The 20,467-nt window shown below is 41.8% G+C and overlaps 1 protein-coding gene and 1 non-coding gene across 3 annotated transcripts in view; one reads left to right on the plus strand and one right to left on the minus strand.

Annotated features, from left to right (window-relative positions):
- The window catches only part of GALNT7 (polypeptide N-acetylgalactosaminyltransferase 7), a 210,518-nt gene that overhangs the window by 107,346 nt on the left and 82,705 nt on the right, over positions 1–20,467 (plus strand). For both annotated transcript variants that reach the window (XM_036765346.1, XM_036765345.1), the window contains exon 2: positions 2,021–2,481. In XM_036765346.1, the coding sequence (XP_036621241.1) occupies positions 2,021–2,481 (461 nt within the window). The remainder of the gene's footprint in view (positions 1–2,020; positions 2,482–20,467) is intronic.
- Positions 11,640–11,744, minus strand: LOC118855607. The gene has a single exon (XR_005010776.1). It is a non-coding gene; the product is annotated as a U6 spliceosomal RNA (small nuclear RNA).

Consider the following 20,467-nt stretch of genomic DNA (forward strand, 5'->3'; position numbering starts at 1 on the left):
CTTGTAGGGTTTGCTGTGACTCGTGGTTTGGAATTTGGAACTGTCCTGTTCTCTCTACTTCCTGTCTTTCTAAAAGCACACAGCAGAAGTCTTAGGGATTAAAGATCTTCTTCAAGAAGAGAGCAAAGTGCTTTTGGAATGCAGAAAAACATAGACTTTGAATCAACTAAAGATTCTATTATCATTTTCTCTTCTCATTGGTCCGTGGCATAGCCATGGAGGCCTGGGATTGGAGTCAGAAGACTTGAGGTCAAGAACAGTCATAGTCATCCTTATTCATATTTTTGACAGACAGTGTGGTATAGTGAATAGAGCTGACCTGGGAGTCAGGATGGCCAGGGTTCAGGTTCTGCCTTTGACACACACTGACTGCTTGACCTTGGGTTTAACTTAGTAGCACTTCAGAGAACTCTATAAGACTGAAAGCTGTAGAACAGGCTCTTCTCTGAATAGGTAGAGGGAATTTCCTAGCTAGAAGAGTGAAATCTCTGTTCTAATCCAAAACCAATCGTTTTCATAGGACTCTTAAGATCTGCCAGTCTACATACTGCCTGTGGGATCAGGAGCAAGGTACTTAACCACCTTGAACCTCCATTTCCTCATCTGTAGAATGGAAATTAATAATACTTTTTCCTATTTATCCCCACAGGGTTGCTATGAACCTAAAAGAGCTATGTAAATGTGAGCTGCTATGATCATCCCACTCCCTCTAACAGACCTGAAGTCTGCCCTCTTATGCAAAGTATCCAGTGCCCTGGAAATTACTTTTTTCCTTAAATGAACTATGCTATAACTCCAGATCAGAGTTTCAGATTTACTGCTGTATCCAGTTCTGGGGTGCAGTGGGGGACAGGGTTTGGGGAAGGGAGAGAAGAATGTGTCTTAATACAATATATCAAGGGGATCTCTTAGTGCAAGGCAAAATCTTGGATGAGTTTTGGATCTTCCCATTCTTAGGTAGGGCCATTACCACCTGGAAGCATTGCCACTTATAGCAGTATGATGGCCTGTAACATACTTGAAAGTTCTCTCCATGTTTTCCTCTTCTCCAGTTACTCTCATTTTCATGTTCCCTTTGAAATCATTTCTGGGATCCTAGTGGAACAGAATTCCTGCATATTGCTCTACCATATGGTCAAAGAACCTCTTTCTAAAAGGTTTGTCTTTATAGCTAATAGCTGCTTTTAGCCCACTAAGAGGCAGACAGAGAAGGATATAAGGTCAAACTTGATTAACCAGCACTTTGACCTTAAACACAATTTTGAGGGTCTTCCTTCGTCATCAGGCCATGATAGAAAGGGGGCAGGAGAGAATCATAAGGCTGAGTGCTTTCGCTGAATGCCACCATACTTAAACCATTTGTACCACTGCTGCCTCTTGAAAGGCATCAACATTGTGGTCCCTAAATCATGATTTATAAGCCAAGCCCTCCAAACTGAGCTAGTTAGAACCATTAGGATCTCTTTTGAGAAGGAAAACACTGACTCTGGTCCTTCGAATACAAACCCCTACCTGAGTCTCCCATCATTCTAGGCATGGAGCCAGCCAGCCTAGTGATAGATGATATCTAATACAGCTGCCACTAGGCTACTTTATCACAGCAGAGAAGTTTTATTTATCATATGCTGGACTGTTGGAGGAATTACATCCTGTGTAACACAACCTGTTTTTAAGTTTTCATTTTCATGTGCCCCAGTACCCTCACTATTTGGGGGTCTTAATTATTTGTTTCCTTCAGAAACCTGAGACAAGAAGCTAGGTTCATAAAGCAGAGTGGTATAAGAGGATGCCCCTGTTTATTTAGCATGGAGAGGGAGTTTTATAGGAAATAGTGTCTTCATGTATATTTCCCAACTTAAAAGATCCCTTACAGTGGAGAGGTTCTGATGAGTGAACTGTTTTGGATTCATACTTTAAATTATTCTATCATTGCCTCTGTTTGCTTTCTTAAAACATGAAAATTAGTTTCACAAATTCTTCCCTGATGTACTCATTGTATACCTTTTTCCCCTTTGTATAGGAAGGCAGAGACGCCAATGCTCCCATCCTTAACAGAGGAAACAACGGATTAGCTCCCGGGGGTGACAGATTCAAGCCTGTGGTACCTTGGCCCCACGTGGAAGGGGTAGAAGTGGACTTGGAGTCTATTAGAAGAAAAAACAAGGCCAAAAATGATCACGAGCATCAAGCTGGAGGTATCAACCAGCAGAACGCCCTCCAGAGACAATATCTCACTTTTAAGCCTCAGACACTTATCTACCATGATCCTGTGCTTCGTCCAGGAATCGTTGGTAACTTTGAACCCAAAGAACCTGAACCTCATGGTGTTCTTGGTGGCCCTGGAGAGGAAGCGAAGCCATATGTTTTGGGACCAGACTACAAAGAGTCTATTCATGCCAGCATTAAAGAGTTTGGATTTAACATGGTGGCAAGCGATATGATCTCGCTAGACCGCAGCATCAGTGACTTGCGACAGGAAGAGTAAGCAGATGCCCTCTTACTATTCTGATTGGGGGTGGTTTGGTTTGGGGTTCGTGGAGGCATAGATTTTTTTTAAGGGAAGATATTTGTTTCTTTCAAAGGAACTAATTGGGCCTCTGGTAGTTCAAAGTGGTGGCTCTTTGGAGACAGGAGTAGGCGAACAGGGATGTGCTTTATGATCTTTTAGATTCTTAATTGAGGGTTCAGGTAAGATTTCCAGGGGCATGTATATTCCTTCTAACTAGAGGCATATTTGTTTGCGTTAACTTTCCAGTTATTCCGCTATTTTCTCTGACCTTTTCAATGGTATTTTCTTTATCTTCTTTCTCTCCGTAATCTCCTCCAGCATCTGGTATCTTGTGCTTTTAAAAAAACAAAACAAAAACAAAAGCAAAAAACCTGATCTAGTCATTTCCCTCCATGATCTTTCTGGTTTCCTTTTGTAGATGTTTACAGTTTTTCCATCTGTTTATCTGTATTCTTCCTCTCTTTCTCCAGTTTCATTTATTGGACTCCACTAGAACTCCATTAGTTTAAGACAAACTGGATAAAGCATTATTCTTGCCTCTTTTGTCCTGTGGCTTAGTAGAAAGAGTGACATACTTCAAGTCCAAAGACCTTGCCTGGTTCAGAAACCCCCCTACCCGTTTATCCACCTATTGGGCAAGTTACTTCACCTTTTTAAACCTCAGTTTCCCTATCTGTAAAAGGAGCATAATTCTGTTTGCCTTACCTACATCCTGTCTGTTGTGGAGAATCAAAGATATTGATGCCTGTGAAAGGATTTCACGACAGCAGAGCGCCTGTGTCTGTGTAAGCTCTATGAGCACTCTTTGCCCTCCTCCTCTTGGTCTTGCTAGGAAAAATCACAAAGGATGGTGTTAGTCTTATCCCTTAAGTAGAATTTACAGTGTCACAGAATTTAAAAGTATAGAATGTATAGACTCATGATTTGATCTGAGGTCACATCCTGCCTGTGACCCATACTAGCTGTGTAACCACATTGCCCATTTAGCCTAAGTATCTAACCCCTTTCATCTGTAAAATGAAGGAGGTCAGATTAGATGACATCTGAAGTCCTTCCAAACTCTAAATCTATGATCCTGTGATCTTCCATAATTTATTCCTTTTAAAAATCAGAACAGTAAAATTTTTATTTCTTTTAACGTTTGATGTCATTATTCCATTTGTTCTCCCTGTTATCATTTAAGAGGAAATCAGGGCCACCATTCCCTAATAATTAAGGGAAATGTTCAGACCTGTATGCCTCCTGTTAAATCATCAAGATGTATGAGAACTTGTTACATAAGTACCTTCACATTCTTCCTTAACTACTTTCTGTAACTCCCAGCAGCCTTTTTTGGAATCTGGATTCTTAGCAGAGCTTTCTTTGGGAAAACCCTTGGGGAAAGGGCAGACCTTTTTCCCTTCTTAACACTGAGATTATTTAGAAAGAACAATTTTAAAACCGTCATAGTGGCTACTCTGCATTGTTCATAAGTCACAATGAGGAAGATCATAAGAGCATGCTTTTAAAAATAAACATTCAGAAAGAAGACAACCAGCTCTTTCAGACTGTGACTTGGCAGGAGAATGTGCACATTAGCCACCCTTCCTGACTTTGTGCGATAAGGACATTCAACTCAACGAATGTCCGTCATCTTCCTCTCAAATGCTCACCAAGGACAGAAGAGCAGGATTCCATGGAATGCACAGGTATGCAGACCATCAGTGGCCCACAGGACTGGCCAGCCCTACCTTGATGCTTGCTTAGCTAGAGAAGGTGAGCCTTGTTCACCTTATTATCTCACCACTGTTACGTTAGAAACCAACCAACCACAGGATTTCGATGCCAAGTTTTGGGGTGCTTTCCCAGCTGTGGCATCTGATGCCGTGGCTAGCTTGTTTGTTACTGTGACTGTGCTTTTGTCTTTTCAGACGAGTGTTCTCCACACTCAAAACCCGGCACGGAATTGCCCAGCCGCTCCCTTGACTCATGCTTATGTACCTTGAGGTTGTGAATTACACTCACTGAGTAATTTACTGGCTGCTGATTGCTTATTAAGAGGATTGAGTGACCGTTTTTGGAGGGAGCTATGTCCAGGTCTTTTTTTTTTTAATGGGCTGAGCCAAAAATGACTCCACCTACCTTACTATTTTCTACAAAAACCCTCCCCCGCCACCTTACTGTGAGTGGATACTTTAGAAACACAGTTTTGCTTTGCACGTTTCTTCTTCCAAAAGTCACAAAATCAAAGGTATGTAATCTAAAGCCTTTGTTTTCAATTTTTTTTAAAAAATGAAATAGTCATGACTTCCCCATTGAATTAAATATTTAACTTTTTCTGCTAACTCAGAAATAGTAGGTCATAGAATATCATTGGTTCATAGCTTTGGAGCTGGAGGGGACCTTTGGGGATTTGAGAGAACTTTGAAAAAGCCAAGAATCACACAGGTCATAGATTTAGAGCAAGAAAGCACTTTAGAAGCCATCATATCCAAACCCTTCACTTTAGAGATGAAGAAGCTGAGCCATGGGCAAGTTAAGAGACTTACCCAAGGTCAACTAACTAATAAGTGTTGGAGACAAGAGTTTAGCTTGACTTTAAGTTCAGTGTCCTATCCACTAAAAACCATGCTTCTAAGAATCGTAATAATAGCAATAATAATAAGCACTTTAAAGTTTGCAAAGCATATTACAAATGTCTCATTTTATCCTGACAACCCAGAAAGGTGAGGTGCTAAGCCAATTTTACAGATGAAGAAACTGAAGCAGGCAGGTCAAATGATTTGTCCAGGGCCACATATCTAATAAGGTCTGAGATCAAATTTGAACCCATCTCTTATATCCACTATGTCACCTATATGTCACCTATGTCGCCTTTTATTTACCGATAGTTTAGTTCTGATTGTCAATGGGATGTTTCTGTTTTTAAGAAATGCCTATCTTCCAACATAAATGATTTTTAGCTCTGCTTGATTCCATAATAAATAGTAATCCTATTTATTTTAGTTTATTGACTTAAACTGAATTGTTAGGGCTTCCTCTCCCACCTATTCATGTTTTAATAAAGAAGCCCTTTATCTCTACCAAGATATTTGAAATCCAGTTAATCCAGTTGGTAAAATTGTTGTGATCCTTTTTCTAATTAAAATGGGTTTAAATTCAAGTCCTAACTACTATTCGTGGATCAAGATTACAGATTTCAGTCTGAGCAGGCTGTCACTTTGGGCGGGGGAGGATTCTGTAAAGGGGGCTAAATGAAGTTATTTGAAAACTTCTAACAAGAGTTACCCGATATATTTGGATGTATCTTGAATAAAATAACATTTGTAAAGCACTTAGCACAGTGCCTGGTACATAGCAGGTGCTTGATAAGTGCTTATTCCCTTCCTTCCTGCACAGTTGTTCCATATTTCAGTGTTTTGATTGTCAGAGTGTATAGTGACCCCCGTATCCCGTATTTGAATCTGGTTAGACATTTACTGTTGGCATGTCATCTCTTCTTTCTCCAGCATACCTACAATATGCCCCAGGCCTTCCACGGTAAAATTTGTCACCCTTGGTTCCAATGCCCAAGAAGCACTTAAGAAAAAAAACTAGTTTCACATGACTTGTGATAGACATGCTGTTGGTGTTCTTTCCGCAAAAATACCACTCTCTAGCTGACCTCAGCCTGAAATGTATCGCTGCAAACACAGCTTTGGGGTATGTACAGGGAATTTCCAAACATTTAAAATTCAGTAAATTCTCACACCCAGTATTTCCCCTTCTTTCTTGCTCACCCACAGTGAAAACAGCACTGGATTTGCAGACAGAGTTCAAAGTCTCAGCTCTGCCACTTTGTATAATCTAGGTGAGTCACTTAGCCTGTCCTAGCCTCCGTTTCCTCGTCTGTAAAATGAAGGGGCTATACTAGATGGCCTCTAAGGTTCCTTCTGGCTCCAAATTCGGGTTCCCCTTTTCTACAAGCTCCCTCCACTTTATTTATTCTGGAGGCAACAGCTACAGTTACCAAAAGAAGAGAATTAACTAGGTATCAAACGGCGCACTCGTATGTATATGCATATTTGTGTTTACCTCATACTGCTACCCTTGTTCAGTCATACCATGGTATCTGACTCTCTGTGACCCTCGTTGGGGTTTTCTTGGCAAACATACTGGAGTGGTTTGCCATTTCCTTCTCTCTCTCAGATGAGAAAACTGAGGCAGACAGATTGAGTGACTTGCCCATGGTCACACAGCGATTAAGTGTTTGAGGCTGCATTTGAACTCAGGTCTTCCTTACTCCAGGCCCAACACTCTATCTAAAATGTGCCGCTTAATTTTGTACAATTAATATTGCATAGTTAAGTGTAGTTGTGTGATATGTGTGTGTGCGTTTAACTTTTTCCACTCCAGTAACAGGACTGGTTTTTACTTTTAAGTCCTTGGCTGATTTTTAGGAGCTTTATTTAGCTAAGCTGGACATGAGCCCTGGCCGCTCCCAGGGTATCCTTATTCACACCCATTGTGAAGTTAGGGAGAAGAAATCTGAGCCGACCCCTGCCAAAGCCCCCATGGTCTATCATGATCATTTCCAGGAGTTCAGTTTTGAGAGCTGTAAGATATTGCCACTTAGGGGGTGTTCATAGGATCATAGATTTAAAGCTGGAAGAGACCCTTTATAGATCATCTTCTTAACCTGAGCTCCATGAACTTTTTTAAAATAAGTGGCTTCCTTTATAAACCGATGCATTTTATTTTATGCCTTTAAAAATACTTTTTTCTGAGATGTTCCAGACTGCCAAAGAGGTCCATAACATACACAAAAGGTTAAGAATCCCTGCTCTAGGCAAACCTCGTTTTTCGGATGAGGAGCATGAAGTTAAGTTTTAATTTGAAGTTAAGTAGAATGAAAGAAGTTAAGTAATAATTTGCCTGAGGTCTCACAAGAAGTCAGAGGCACAGAGCCAAGATTCAAACCCAGGCCTTCTCACTCCAAAGCCAGTGGTCCTTCCATCGTACCGTTAAGATGAGAAGATTTTCTCTGCCTAAAATTGAGTAATTTGCCTTGTTGCTAGCTATTTATGCAGCTACTTTTTCTCACATTTTAAGAGCTTTATATAAGTAATCTCATTTGTTTTTTAAAGTATTAGTGTAAGGAGAAAAAGGACCTGGAAGAGGACTTGTCCCTGGCTGTTTTGGGGGCAAATGTCAGATTTGGGCTTCTTCTGAGAGAATGTTGAGTATTTTGTACTGTGACACATACAAGCCGTGTCTCTTTCCAAAAGCTCTATCTGTATTGCCGCTCCCAACTGAGGAAAACTAGAAGAAGAAGGAAGAGAAGTGGAGGAGAGAAAGAACCAAAGGAGATCCAGGCCACTGTAGCACCTATTCCGCCTTTGCTTCGTACGTGTGTCTGGGGTCAGAGAGAGTCTGACATCAGAGAGTGAGGGTACAGGGAGTCCCAGAGCACTGGAACAAGGAGGCTGTGTACCTTTTCCCCAGTCTGATAATTCAAGTTCTGGAGAGGTCGTTGAATTCCACTAAATGTAGCTTTGGATTTTGTCAGGAGAGGATGAGGTTTTTAAAAAATCATCCCACAGAACAGCTGATCTGTTGCCAGCACGCGCCAAAGCACTGGGTTTAGGGTGTGAAACAAAGACTCGACTCCCTAATGACCCTCCATTGGAGATGATCTGAAGTTTGGAGACCTTATAACTTGTCACTGCTCTCCAGCCAATTCACCATTGTAAAGTTCATCGGAAAATACCACCAACTTTACATTACTGGGAATAATATATGTAAAAATGTGGAGTTATGACTCCACCTTATCTCCCATAAGGATAAGTTAGGTTCCTCTAGGCACCAAGATAAGGGCAGATAAGTGGTGGATTGGATAGAGCACTGAGCCTGAAGTCAGGGAGATTCATCATCTTCCTGAGTTCAAATCCAGCCTCAGACACTTAGTAGCCGTATGACCCTGGGCAAGTCACTTAACCCAGTTTGCCTCAGGTCCTCATCTGTAAAATGAGCTGGAGAAAGAAATGGCAAACTACTCCAGTATCTCTGCCAAGAAACACTCAAATGGGGTCGCGAAAAGTCAGACACAGCTGAACAATAGCACCAAGCCCCAGGATCCAAATACTTGACTTCTTTTCACTCTTCATGAGCAGAATATAGTCAAAAAACACGGCTATGACTTCAGCCATGTCTATTCCATTTATCCTAGAAGGCAACAGCCACAGTTTCCAAGAGAAAATGAGAAATAGCTATGTACTGAACCTTTACTTTAGACCCAGCGCCGTCTTAGGTGCCTTGGAACCGTTATCTGGTCCTGAACTGGTTATCTAGTTATCTAGTCCTATTGCCTGGTCTCCAAGGCATTGTAAGGCCCCCAGGGGGAAGAGAGGAGCAGGGCCATCACAGAGGAGAAAAGGATAAATCCAAAGAAGAGGGTTTTAGAAGAAAAAGGGGACTAGAATCCATCAGTCAACAAGCATTAATTATCTACTGTGTGCGAAGTGCTGATACGACAGCAATTGTATCAATAAAATGAAATGGTTTGTTTTTTTTTTACTTTAAAGAGCTCATATTCTGGTTGGGGAAACAGGTGTGCGTGTGTATGTAGATAAAATAAATGCAAGATAATTGTGGGGTGAGGTCGCATGCAATGGAGGGTCAGGAGAAGTTTCATGTAGCAAGTGGCACTAGAGCCGAGTCTTCAAGGAAACCAGGGACCCCTCAGAGGCAGAGGTGAGAAGGGTGTGAGTGCCAGGCATAGAGGATGACCAACGCAAGAGGGAAATGGAGTGTCCATACGAGTTATGGCAAGTAGGCCAGGCTGACTGGACCAGAGTGTTTGTGAAGCGATGTGGTATGATAAGGCTAGAAAGGAAGTTGGGGCCATTGTTGTAAAGGGCTTTCCGTGTCAAAGAGAGGGGCTCATGTTTGAGCCAAGAAGTAATCGGGAATCACTGGAGTTTTTGAGCAAGGCAATTAGTGGCATGGTTGGGTAGAGGCTAGAAGCAGGGAGACCAGTTAGATGGAATGAAGTAAAAAGCACGGTGTCTTCCATTCTCAATGTGGTGGAATCAAGCTAAAACTCACCTCAAGACTTCTGTGAGCCTGCTTTCTCTGTGCTAATTAGCGCCAGGGCTGAGAAGGAGCTGTCAGAGGGTCAGGGTGACATTTGAAAGCCAAGCAAGCTGTCTGGTTGGATCAAACATTTTCTCTAGCAGAGACAGAAATACAAATATTTGCTTATGCAACCTCTTGAGTACCCCTGTTCAATAAGTTCCTTATCTCCTGCTGAGCAATGTAAACTCGAGGTGGACAAAGTGAGTATAATGTGGTGTAAACAAAAGTTGGAGCTTGGCGAATTCTGAGGTGGTTGAAGCGACTGTGATCTAACACGGGCTTAGAGCCGCAGTGAGGGGGTCGTAGATTTAGAGCTGGAATGAACCTTGGAGGTTACCTAGGCCAACCACCCTATTTTAAAAATGAGGAAACTGAGGCCCAGAAAGGTTACATAACCTGTCCAGTGTTCACAGGACCATAGGCTTAAAGTAAGAAAGGATGTGAAAAGTCATCCTATCCATTGCCTTTTTTTTTTTTTAACGAAGGAACCAAGGCCCACACAGTCACTCAGTAAGTAGCAGAGTCCAGGTCCGGTGACTTCGTATCTGGCCCTCTTTCCTGCCTGTACAATTCGCTGCACCTGTGATAGTGTTTAATGACCTTTAGTGGTAATTCCACGTAGCATATCATTGGCAACCAGATATTTTTCCTCTTCTTTCAGGTCCAGGGGGAGAACCTAAGCATAGTAATATAGCCACCGTGTGGTTGGATGATCACATTTCTTATAATCCGGTGAGAGATACCAAAGTAGAAAAAATTTATTTTAATTTGAATGCCGCCTTTTTAATCAAAAAGAAAATATACAAGCAGTTCTGCTGAGGTTCCAGTAAGCAGATCAGGGCATCAGGGGAAAGTGCTGTAGAGAAGGATTAGAAACCTGAAGTTACAAGTTTCTTAAAACCCTAGAGGTGAAAAACTGTCATTTCCAAGAAAAGAGTTGTAAAGTCTTTACTAAAAGAGAATGCAAATTACCCTCTGCCTCATTTTCTGTGAGGCATGAGCTCCCTCCAGAGCCTGAAAAATCAGAACTGCACACTTCCTGCTGTGGCTCCCCGTCCAAATATAAATACAAGAAGATACTTAATACTGAATCTCTTCTTTGGAGAGAATGAGGGAACATGAGTACTCTCAAGTCTCAAGGTTCCCTCCTAAAGAGTCTTGGGTGAATTGATGTAAATCAGAATTACCCAGTCAAATCACACCAGGTACTTTAAATAAAAGCCTCAAATGCAAAGGAACAGATGGGTTTTTTGCTGAAACTATACATCCAACCAAATTTAAGGCTTGAAGACCTTTATGGGGTCCCATACTTAGGGTATCCTATGGATTATTGAAACATTGAATGCATTTAAGGCCAAGGAAATCCTAAAACTGCGTTTACCTTTCATTTTGCTAAATCTAAAAGGGAAGTGTGGCATAGTGGACAAAATTAACCTCAAAGATAAGACCTAGGCTCAAGTCCCACTTTTGACACATAGTGATAGTGTGGCCCTGGGCAAGTCGAGTGACTTCTAGTGCTTCCAAGCAAGTCTAAGCCTTTGTTACAGATAAGTTTTTAATCTTCATTGATGAAAGGAGTTTCCACACCAGGAGTTTCCCTTCACTGAGGAAATCATTGTTTAGACAGAAACAAAGACTTAAAAAATCCAAGTGAACCCTATTTTTTTTATGTATGTCTCATTTTAAATAAATCCCAAAATAAAAATTCTGAAGTAGCAGCATGATAGGCTTCCAACAATTTCAGTTACATGAACTATCCTGTAGCACATTCAGTATAAATATGGAGAGTATTTGCTCTTTTATGAGGATTGGGAGTTTTAAGATGAGGGGGACAGTTCTTGCCCTCAAGTAGCTTACATTCTAACTGGGGAAGGCTTCACATAAAAGGAAGCTGAAAAGGGGGAGATACTCTGAGGAGATGGTGGGAAAGAAAGCTGGAGAGACAGAGACAGAGGGTGTGTGTGTACATGTGCGTGTGTGTTTGGTCTGGCTGATTCTTTAATTCTTTTTATCTTTTTTTTATTAGATTTTTTAAAAAAATATGGAATGCTTCATGAATTTGCATGTCATCCTTGCGCAGGGGCCATGCTAATCTTCTCCGTATCGTTCCAATTTTAGTGTATGCGCTGCAGAAGCAAGCCCTGATTATTTTATTCTTAAGCCAGGGAAGCAGGGTAGGAAAAGAGGGACAGATGCTGAGCTCTGGTTTTAACCTGACTGAATTTTTCCCTGAGTCAGAGTGAACATGGCAGGCCGGGGTATGCACTTTCCTTAGAATGGAGGCTCTGGGAAGAGCTGGCCAGTGAGAATGAGGGGCCACAGGGCCAAGTGATTTTCCAGGTTGAGAAGACTGGTGGGTCATGGTGGTGAAAGAATTCTGGAGAGCAAAGCCTAGAAAGGAGTGAAGGACTGAGGACAGTTGGCCTGGGCATTTTTGTTAAAAAGGGGGTTATGGGAAGAACCACTTTTTCTTCTTTTTTAGCTTCAACAAAATTTTAAGCATTTCAGGAAAGTTTGGGGGATTTATTTAGACAAAATGACTTACAGAATATACCCTATGTATAAAGCACTTTAATTAGCCTCAAAAATTTCTTATAAGACCTTAAAAGTTCTTAACATGAACTTTAAAGAAAAAAATTTATATTATGTTTCAAAATAATTGGTGTTCTTTGTAATCCTGTGCACTTAAAAACATTTTGAGAAATTGATAGACTTTGCAAAGGGTAATAGATCATTGCTTCTCTCCCCATTTCCATTTATAGTTTTGTGACTGAGGACCAGCTTAGCTAAGTGGAGAGAACATCATTTCCAGGGCAGTGTACACTAAGTATAGAACGTCAGGACTTGGAGAAGCCAGAGGCCTACGTATAGGTAGAAGGAGTACATAGATACAACAGAACTTTCCATTCATGATTACAGTTTTGCTATGTCTTTTGGAGACCGGAAAGAGGCAGAAAGCAGTAAAGACAAGGCAGAAGTGCTGGAATAAATACAGAAATTACTTATTAAGTGTTCAATAAATATAGGGGCTGTTTATCTATTTAATTTTAACTACAAAATCGACAGAAATACAGGGCCAAGAGTTCCAGTGTTGAAAAGGACCAGGATGGGGGAGCCCTTTCAGGAACTGGAGAAGATTTCGTTAGTCCTGTCCCATGAGTGATAGGCAAAGGATATGGGACCTACCAGTGATGAGCATGGGGTAAGCATCTATAACATCGGAGGGTGATGGGGCAGTGAGCCACAGTAGTGGGAAGCACAGTGCTTGGGGAAACGAGAAAAGGAGTTATAAATGGAGGTGGCCCACAAAAGAGTGGAAAACCAGCCTGTGGTAGGGCAGGAACATCAGACTGTCCACATTTTGGAATGTCCACATCAGTAGTGACAAAAGCTTTTGTGGTGGGAGTGGCTGTGCCGGGCTGTTCAGTCCCCTATTTGATTTCTGAGTAGAACCACTAGAGGTTGCTGTGAGATATGATCTCAAATTACAGGCCACAACAACTGATAATGTTTAACACAATTAACCTGTTTTCAGGTGCCTTTGAGAGCAAGAGTTGTTCTTTCTTTTTTTAGGCTTATCCTTAGTACCTTGCCTGACATATCATAGGTACTTAATAAATGCTTGTTGAGTGGTTGATACAAGAATTAGAGATTTATACAAATATATTCTATTTACCAGCAAGCCTTGGTTGAATATGTTCAGTGTTTTTATCCTACTAACCTATTCTGTTCAGTCTCTTTTAAGGTTAAATTAAAACATATAACAAGATTTGTAGTCTCTTAGGAATAAACACAACTGCCTTAATTGATCAAGGACAGTTATGCAATATTGCTTTTTCTAGAGTTGTTACTAGGCTGGGGTGGTTGGGGCTTTAATTTAGAATACATCGACGGGGGGCGGAGCCAAGATGGCAGCTGGAAAGCAGGGACTAGCGTGAGCTCCCCCGCCGAGTCCCTCCAAAAACCTACAGAAAATGACTGAACCAATTCTAGAACGGCAAAACCCACAAAACAGCAGAGGGAAGCAGGGCTCCAGCCCGGTTCAGCCTGGATGGTCACTCTGGGTGAGGTCTATCCCACACGGAGCTGGGAGCTGGGAACAGAGTGGAGCAGAGCCCAGCCTGAGCGGCATGGACCAACCAGACCAGGAGCCAGGCGGAGTGGGCCCTAGCGCCCTGAATCAGTGAGCTGTGGCAGTTACCAGACTTCTCAACCCACAAACACCAAAGATAGCGGAGAAGGTTAGCGGCAAAAACTGCGGGAGTGGAAGGAGTTCACAGTTCAGCTACCAGCCCCGGGGGGCAATGGAGGTGGGGCAGCTACAGCTGCATTTGCTTCCGGCCCCAGGCCTACCTGATGGGAGGAATTAAGTGGTGCATCAGAGCAGGACTGCACAAGCCTGCTGAAGATCTAAGCCCAGTCTGGCTTGGGGGTTCTTGGGGAAGGAGGAGTGCTGGTGTGACAGAGCCGGCACCTCCCCCCCAAACGTGGAACATAGAACTCTAGTCTACAAGCAGTCATACCCCGCTGAAAAACTCAAGGGTCAAGTTAGTTGGTTGGGAATATGCCCAGGCAGCGAAAACGCACCCAGATTCAGTCTCAGACTTTGGTTCCTTTCTTTGGTGACAAAGAAGACCAAAACATAGACAGAAGAAGTTAACAAAGTCAAAGAGCCTACAACAGAAACCTCCAAGAAAAACATGAACTGGTCCCAGGCCATAGAAGAACTCAAAAAGGATTTGGAAAAGCAAGTTAGAGAAGTAGAGGAAAAATTGGGAAGAGAAATGAGAAGGATGTGAGAAAACCATGAAAAACAAGTCAATGACTTGCTAAAGGAGACCCAAAAAAATACTGAAAAATACACTGAAGAAAACAACACCTTAAAAAATAGACTAACTCAAATGGCAAAAGAGCTCCAAAAAGCCAATGAGGAGAAGAATGCCTTGAAAGGCAGAATTAGCCAAATGGAAAAGGAGGTTCAAAAGACCACTGAAAAAAATACTACTTTAAAAATGAGATTGGAGCAAGTGGAAGCTAGTGACTTGATGAGAAATCAAGATATTATAAAACAGAACCAAAGGAATGAAAAAATGGAAGACAATGTGAAATATCTCATTGGAAAAACCACTGACCTGGAAAATAGATCCAGGAGAGATAATTTAAAAATTATTGGACTACCTGAAAGCCATGATCAAAAAAAGAGCCTAGATATCTTCTTTCAAGAAATAATCAAGGAGAACTTCCCTGATATTCTAGAGTCACAGGGCAAAATAGAAATTGAAAGAATCCATCGATCGCCTCCTCAAATAGATCCCAAAAAGAAATCTCCTAGGAATATTGTCGCCAAATTCCAGAGCTCCCAGATCAAGGAGAAAATACTGCAAGCAGTGAGAAAGAAACAATATGAGTATTGTGGAAACACAATCAGAATAATCCAAGATCTGGCAGCTTCTACATTAAGAGATCGAAGGGCTTGGAATACGATATTCCGAAGGTCAGTGGAGCTAGGATTAAAACCTAGAATCCCCTACCCAGCAAAACTGAGTATCATGCTCCAAGGCAAAATATGGACTTTCAATAAAATAGAGGACTTTCAAGCTTTCTCAGTGAAAAGACCAGAGCTGAATAGAAAATTTGACTTTCAAACACAAGACTCAAGAGAAGCATGAAAAGGTAATCAAGAAAAAGAACAAGAAAAAGAAATTGCAAGGGACTTACTAAAGTTGAACTGTATTGTTTACATTCCTACATGGAAAGATGACGTGTATGATTCATGAGACCTCAGTATTAGGGTAGCTGAAGGGAATATACATATATATGTTTATGTTTGTATATGAGTGAATGTGTATGTATGTATATATCTATGTGTGTGTGTGTGTGTGTGTGTATATACACACACACACACACACACACACACACACAGAGAGAGCGGGCACAGGGTGAGTTGAAGACAAAGGGAAGATACCTAAAAGAAATAAAATCAAATTAAGGGATGAGAGAGGAACATACTGAGAGAGGGAGATGGGGAAAGATAGAATGGGGTGGATTATCTCGCATAAAGGTGGCAAGAGGAAGCAGTTCTGTGGGAGGAGGGGAGAGGGCAGGTGAGGGGGGAATGAGTGAACCTTGCTCTCATCAGATTTGGCCTGAGGAGGGAATACCATACAGACCCAATTGGGAATCTTACCCCACAGGAAAGAAGAGAGAAGAAGATAAAAAAAAAGGGGGGGGATGATGGAGGGGAGGGCAGATGGGGGTGGAGGTAATCAAAAACAAACACTTTCAAAAGGGGACAGGGTCAAGGGAGAAAATTCAATAAAGGGGGATGGGTTGGGAAAGAGCAAAATATAGTTAGTCTTTCACAACATGAATATTATGGAAGGGTTATACATAATGATACGCATGTGGCCTATGTTGAATTGCTTGAGTTCTTAGGGAGGGTGGGTGAGAAGGGAAGAGGGGAGAGAATTTGGAACTCAAAGTTTTAAAAACAGATGTTCAAAAACAAAAAAAAACAAAAAAAAGTTTTTGCATGCAACTAGAAAATATGATACATAGGCAATGGGACGTAGAAATTTATCTTGCTGCACCAGAAAGGAAGGGAAAGGGGGATGGAAGGGGAGTGAGGTGACAGAGGGGAGGGCCGACTGGGGAACAGGGCAACCAGAATATATGTCATCTTGGAGTGGGGGGGAGGGTAGAAATGGGGAGAAAATTTGTAATTCAAACTCTTGTGAAAATCAATGCTGAAAACTAAATATGTTAAATAAATAAATTTAAATTAAATTTTAAAAAAAGAATACATCGACAGAACTTGTTTTCTTTATCAGGCAGAAACAGTTTACCTTAGCAAGAATAATTAAAATGAGAAGCTCCCAGATGCCAGCTTTCTACCTTGGTAGCCTCCAGACCAGCCCTCTTTCTCCTCTTCATAAAAGCTGCTGGACCCCTGCTTTTTCATAGGAAAAAGGGAGTGTCTCTTAGGTGTTCTGCTTGTAAGTAACCTGTGTCCCAGGGTTTCCCCATCCCCCTCGTGGCCCAGTGTTCCAATATCCCTATTCTTAGTAGCCTCACTAACCACCCCTATCCCCCACCCCACGCTGTACTGGTTCCAGACTCCAGAGTGTTGATTAAACCTTTGATTTTTATCAAATTTTTAGAGACTTGTTATATTGGGCAACTCTCCCAACAAATGTCATAGACATGAGTCTGGAAGACTCATATGATAAAAATGCTTATGTCACCCAGAGTTTTATTTCCATATCATTGGAGCTACTTGAATCTCATTAACTAATCAACAAAATTTAAGAAACTACTTTATGCTGAGCAAAACAAATGGTGTATTCTAGTGACTGAGCAGGACCAAAAGTGAGTGGTGGAACTGTACCCAAGGATAGCTGTACCAGCTTAGTTATGCCTTCACATGGCATATATGAGAAATGGTCATAATGGTAGTACACATTTATGTAGTACTTTATAGTTTAGAAGGTTTTTTCTTTACCCTGTAATATAGGGGTAGCATCCCCCTTTTATTGACAAGGAAACTGAGACATAGAGAGGCTGTGTGACTTGCAATCCGTTATATAAAGTAAGTGGCGAAGCTGGAATTAAAACTTAGTTGTTCGTGCTCTCGATCAAATAATCTTATATTGTATGAGACTGCTTCTCCTATAAAATGAAGTATGCCAGCTCATGATATGATGGATTGGGTGCTGGACTCAAATTCAGTCTCAGACACTTACTAGCTGTGTGACCTTGGGCAAGACACTTAACCACAATTTGCCTTCATTTTCACAGCTGCAAAAATGAGGATATATAACAGCACCTACCTCACAGGGTTATTGTGATATGAGATATTTGCAAAAAAGACCTTTGTACAGTGCCTGATAAATAATAGGTGCTATATAAATGCTTCCCTCCCTCTCCTCCATATTCTCATATCTATTATAAAACAAGAAACTGATAGAATGCCTAAAAGCTGTAGTCTATAATTTGTTTTTGTTATCTTTTTTGTTGTTGAGTTTAACCAAAACAATGAAAAGAAGCATTTATTAAATACCTACTGTGTGCCTGTTCTAAATGCCAGAGTTTTTTTTTAAATCCTGAAGGCACTTAAATGTGATTGGATAAGTATAATGTAAGGTAAGGTGTGGTAGAGACAAATAAGGCATCCTAAGTGCATGTCTTCCAAAGATTTGAGGAGGAAGAGAACACTTTATCAGGATTCACAGAGGAGGAGGCATCCAAGTTGGGCCTTAAAAGGAGAGGAAGATTCTGAAGGTAGAGAGTGCATCCTACGCATGGGAGATGACCTGTGTGAATGCATGAAGCTTAACCATTGTTAGATGTAAGGGGAAGCAACTTCTTAACCATTATGACGGTCCAAAAATGGAATGAGTTGTGAGTCCCTGTATTTTAGCCATCGTCAAATGGAGACTGTCCAACAACTTGCCACATGTGTTGTAGGTATCAAATGACCTCAATGGCCTTTCAGCTCAAAGATTCTGTGATTATTTATCTCTGTAGATTCCCAGGGCCTGGTTCTCAGCTTTCTTTTTCCTGAGGCTGAAGAAATGAGAAGGCAGGATTCTAGGGGTAACAATACTCTGACAGCGACAGGGAGAGGAAACATAAAAGGTTTGAACATAGATGGTGCGGCGGAGTTTTCTCTTCATGGTTCCACAAGTAAGGATATTCCAACAATTTGTGACAGATGTGGGAGGTGATATATGCCAAATGTACTTTCCACTTCATAGACTTGGAGGAAGCAGCTGTGGTGTAATGGATAGAGAGCTGACCTCGGAGCCAAGGACATGGAGTTCAAGACCTATTTCTGCCGCTTATTGGCTGTATGACTTTAGGCAAGTCACTTAATGTTTCAACAATCCAGCTAGCAGCTTCTGTGGTGGTGTAAGATCCACCCACAACCAGCACCCAGAAAGCTGCCAACACACTGCAAAAGCACAGGTTCTTTTGATCTGCTTTAGTAAGGAAAGCAACGTTAAGGGGTTGACAAGCTTACTTTAATTCAGCATACAAATATCACTCACTTAGTTCAGGGGAAAAGACCAGCACCCTGAACTTCAGAGCAAAATACAAACAAAGTACAAACATCGACAGACAGACCTTGTCTGATTCAAATCCCAATACATAGTTACCAGACTTTAACAAAGTCTCAGCATCCGGGTTACAAGCTGGAGGGCCCTTAGGTACAGCTGCCCGGAGTCCTTGCATCAGCACCAGCATGAGTGAGAGCCCTAAAGAAATTACAAACATCGACAGACAGACCAAATACAGATTCATAGTTACCAACATCTAGGTTCAGCCCGGGAGCTCATAACACGGGCTGGCCCAGAGTCATTCGCGCCACCACTGCTGTGAGTAAGAGCTCCAAAAAAGAGAAAGACAACCCCAGGTCTTATATCTTTTTCAGGGTCCAGGATGAGTCACACATGCGACTCACCCACGTGACCTAGAATCGTCACAAAGAGGCGACTTAAACCCACTGGTCTAAAAGCCTCTGATGTCCCAAACATGTCACTCAAACTCATGTGTAAACTAGGCCCTCCCCCGAGGCAAGGAGGGCTCCAAGGACTCCCAAATCTAATCAAGGAAACAAAGGCCAAACTCTTCAAGGGCTAAGCCTTGAACTAAGTGCTAAGAGCCCATTTTGCTTACCAACACACTTAACCTCTCAGTGTGTGCTCTAAGCAGTTCTCTAAGATTCTCAGAGTTGCAGAGAGGGTGCTCTCTCTACCTTCCTCACTTGGGAGTTCCCCATGTCAGTGAAGCCACCAGTCCAATCCCTGCCCCTTTAGAGCAGGCCTGTACAACCTGCAGCCTGCCAAAGGATTTCCTCTACATGCAAAGGATGTTTTCCTCCACATCTTTCATAGGCTTCCAGTAACCAGCCTAAGGACTGCAGGTTGTGCACACCTGCTTTAGAGGGATGTGTATTTTTGGTAAAAATCACCTATACATTTTAGTTGCTGAAGTGAGTTATAGGGGCAGCTAGACGGTGAAGTGAGTAGAGCACTGGCCCTGGAGTCAGGAGGACCTGAGTTCAAATCTGGCCTCAGACACTTGACACGATTTCTGTGTGACCTTGGGCAAGTCACTTAACCCCAATTGCCCTGCCTTCCCCCGTGAGTAAAACCCACGTCTTCTGAGTTAATGATTGACTATTCTATATATGTCGTTCAGTTATTTTTTTCAGTTGTGTCTGACTCTTTGTGACCCCATTTGGGATTTTCTTGGCAAAGATACTGCAGTGGTTTGGCATTTCCTTCTCCAGCTCATTTTATAGCTGAGGAAACTGAGGCAAACAGGGGTTAAGTGATTTGCCCAAGGTCACACAGCTAGTAAGTGTCTGAGGCCAGATCTGAACTCATGAAGATGAGTCTTCCTGACTCCAGGCCTGGCACTCCTATCTATTGAGCCACCTAGCTGCCCTGTTCTATGCATCATAGAATCTTATTTACGTAGCCTTCTCAGAAACAGAAATAATCTAAGTTGTATAGAAATTCATTTAGTCTGAGCCCTCATTTTTAGCTTCTTTTTGCTCTTTTCTCACTGTCTACAAATTTGCCCATTCTAAAAAACAAAACAAAACAAAAATAACGTCAAAACACACACACAAAAAAAACCCCACATATTCACTTGACCAAATCATCTCTTCAGGATATTGGCCTGTATCTCCTTTCCTTTTGCCAAACTCCTGGGAAAATTCATCCACGCTCATTGACTGCACTCCCTCACCTCCTACTCACTTCTCAACCCCCTATAGACTAACTCATAACCACACCACTCTCCTGCAGCTGCTGTTTCCAAGGTTACCACAATTTCTTTACTGCTAAATCCTAT

This window comes from Trichosurus vulpecula, chromosome 6, assembly GCF_011100635.1.
Source record: "Trichosurus vulpecula isolate mTriVul1 chromosome 6, mTriVul1.pri, whole genome shotgun sequence".
Classification (NCBI taxonomy): Eukaryota; Metazoa; Chordata; class Mammalia; order Diprotodontia; family Phalangeridae; genus Trichosurus; species Trichosurus vulpecula.